At 75.8% G+C, this 2500-nt stretch overlaps 1 protein-coding gene and 1 non-coding gene across 2 annotated transcripts in view; one reads left to right on the top strand and one right to left on the bottom strand.

Annotated features, from left to right (window-relative positions):
• The window catches only part of LOC129783562 (basic salivary proline-rich protein 1-like), a 1767-nt gene extending 244 nt beyond the window's left edge, over nt 1–1523 (bottom strand). Inside the window, exon 1 of the mRNA XM_055793517.1 lies at nt 1–1523. This exon is cut by the window's left edge and continues 244 nt beyond it. Coding sequence (XP_055649492.1) covers nt 1–1523 — 1523 coding nt within the window.
• A 182-nt stretch (nt 1524–1705) lies between these two features.
• On the top strand, nt 1706–1858 carry LOC129783574 (5.8S ribosomal RNA). The gene has a single exon (XR_008745354.1). It is a non-coding gene; the product is annotated as a 5.8S ribosomal RNA (ribosomal RNA).
• Nucleotides 1859–2500: the final 642 nt, after the last annotated feature.

Raw genomic sequence — 2500 nt, 5'->3', positions numbered from 1 at the left:
TCCCCCGATGGTGGCAGCGGGGGAGGCACCGCCGCGGGGCCCTGCAGGTCGTTTCCCTCACCCCAGGGCCAGGTACCTAGCGTCCGCGTTTCTGCGCAGCCCTCCCTCGGCGAGCCCCGGGGGTCGAAGGCTGCGCGGCCGGGCGGCGGTTTAAAGACGCGGGCGGCTCGATGCGACCCCGGGGGAAGCGGTGTAGTTTTGAGCCGGCGGTGGCGCCTCCGCTGGTGGCGTGGCGGTGGTGCGGTGGCGGTGGTGTATGGTGGAAGGCCGTGCCGTGGGAGTCCGCTCCCGGAAAGGCTTCTCCCCAACCCCCTTCCTCCCCTCCCCACCCGCCGGGCGCTGCCTCGACCGACCCATACCGTGCTCGTTCCCCGCCTTCCCCCAGCGGGCAGCCGTGCCGGGGAGGTGTCCCGCTGCCGCCCCCCCTCCGCGGTCCGGTCTCGCGCGGAGAGACCGCGGCGTGTGTTAGGCCGCAAGCCGTCCTTGCTGTGTGCCCGTCTCGCGTCTAAGGGGCGTCCCCGGCGTGGGAGCGCCGTCTCCTCCGCTCGGGGGGGGGCGGCGCGTCTGCGCTGCGTCGGCGGCCGCCGTGTCGCCGTGCCTCCGTGGCCGCGCTGCGCTCCTCGGCGAGCCCTCTCTCCGCCCCGGCGAGCGCTCGGGCTTCTGCCGTCGCCCAAGGTCGGCAAGCCCCCCCCGCCCAGCGGCGGTGCCGTCACCGCTCGGCCCCCCGTGTCCAATCGGTCGGCCGGAAGGTGCCCGCCGCCGGCCTCGACCGTCCCGGCCTGGACCCTGCCCGCCGCTTCCACGCCGCCCTCCTCGGCCGCGCCCGGCGGAGGTGGCGTGCCTCCCGTCGGCGGGGGTTTTGGGGGTAAGGAGGCGTCCGGGCCTCGTTCTCCGCGTGGAGACGGGGGAGAGAGGACGGCGCCCCCCGACACCCCCACCCCCGTCCGGGGCTCGTCGCCTTCCGGCGTGGCGCGCGCCTGCTTGGGACGGGGTCGGGGCGAGAAGCCGGTGGTGTCGGCGGTTCCGGGAGGGCGGTCGCGGCTTCGCGGCTGCGAGCGCCGTCCGGCGGGCCCCGAGCCGGTGCGTCGCCGTCTCGGGCTCGGGCGGTTTTGTCGCCTCCGGAGGTGTGCGGTGTGGGGCCTGCCGAGCTGCCGGCGGGGTTGAGCCGCAGGGAAAAAGCGGGCTGCCGTAGTGCGGTGCCCGAGAGGCGCGTTGCCGCGCGTGTGCGGGCCGTCGGCGGCAGCAGCAGCCCGCCGAGTCCCCGGGCGCGAGGCGGGGGCGTATGCAGGTCGGGGCGCGGTCGGGGCGCGCCGCTGCTCCTCCGTGCGTTGGCCGGGCCGAGCCCGCGCGCCTGGTCCGCCTCCGAAGCGCGCGGGGTGCGTGTGGTGGGAGCGCGCGCTCCCCGCCCCAGCCCTCGCCTTTCGGAGTTTTCTCCGTTGCCCTCCCCTTTCCCTCCTCTCCTGCGTTGTGTTGCTCGTACGGTCAGGCGAGGCGAGAGGCTTCCTTCCGTCGTCGCGCCGCATCGCCGTTGCGCGCCCCCCCTTTCCGCGCGGGCGGAGGGGCGGTCGGGCCCGGCGAGAGGCGGGCGCGCGTCGGTCGGGGCCCGTCGTCAGAGGACAAAGAAAAAAAGGGGGCGGCCGCTCGTCGTGGAGCGTGCCCCCCCGGTGTGTCCGTCCCGCGCGCGCGGGGCGGTGCCGAAAGAGACAACTCTTAGCGGTGGATCACTCGGCTCGTGCGTCGATGAAGAACGCAGCTAGCTGCGAGAATTAATGTGAATTGCAGGACACATTGATCATCGACACTTCGAACGCACTTGCGGCCCCGGGTTCCTCCCGGGGCTACGCCTGTCTGAGCGTCGCGTGACGATCAATCGCCGGCTCTGGCCGGCCGCCCCGTCCTCGTTCCGCCCGCCCCTCCCTCTCGCGTGGGAGAGGTGGGGGGCCGGGGTAGCGAGGCGGCGTCGGTCCGCAGCTGGCGCGGCTGGGGGGTTGCCTCGCAGGTCCGCCTTGGGCGAGGGCCTTCGTCCCCCTAAATGGAGACTCGGGGAGCGCCCCGAAGCTCCCCGCTCTCCCGGTTCGCCCGGTTCGCGGAGCTCGTTCCCGCCTGCGGGGGGGGGGGGGCTGCCCCCCCCCAGGGCTCGTCGGGTCGGTCGGCCCCGGCGCGGCGGTGGGGAAGCCGCGCGAGCGGTGTTTGGGGTGCTAGGCGCGGGCCTGCCCCCCGGCGCCCCGCGTGTGCGCGCGGGCGGCTGTCTGCGGGTGGGTACCGCGGCGGTACCGGGCCGTGCTGCCGCGCGTGCGCCGCCGCGGAGGCGCCGGCGTGGAGAGGAAGGGTATCGTCCCGGGCCGTCGGGCCCCGCCTGCCCTCGTCCCGCTCCTGCCTTCTCCCCTGTTTCTCCGCCGCGCCCCGGGTGGGCGTCGTCCTAGGCAAGGGGGGCCCGAAACGGCCGCGCGCGTGCCGTCGGGTCGCCGTCGGCGCCGTCCCACCCGGATGCTCGGCCGGG

The sequence above is a fragment of the Falco peregrinus genome, unplaced genomic scaffold (genome assembly GCF_023634155.1).
Source record: "Falco peregrinus isolate bFalPer1 unplaced genomic scaffold, bFalPer1.pri scaffold_52, whole genome shotgun sequence".
Classification (NCBI taxonomy): domain Eukaryota; kingdom Metazoa; phylum Chordata; class Aves; order Falconiformes; family Falconidae; genus Falco; species Falco peregrinus.
This window is presented reverse-complemented; position numbering and strand designations above follow the sequence as displayed.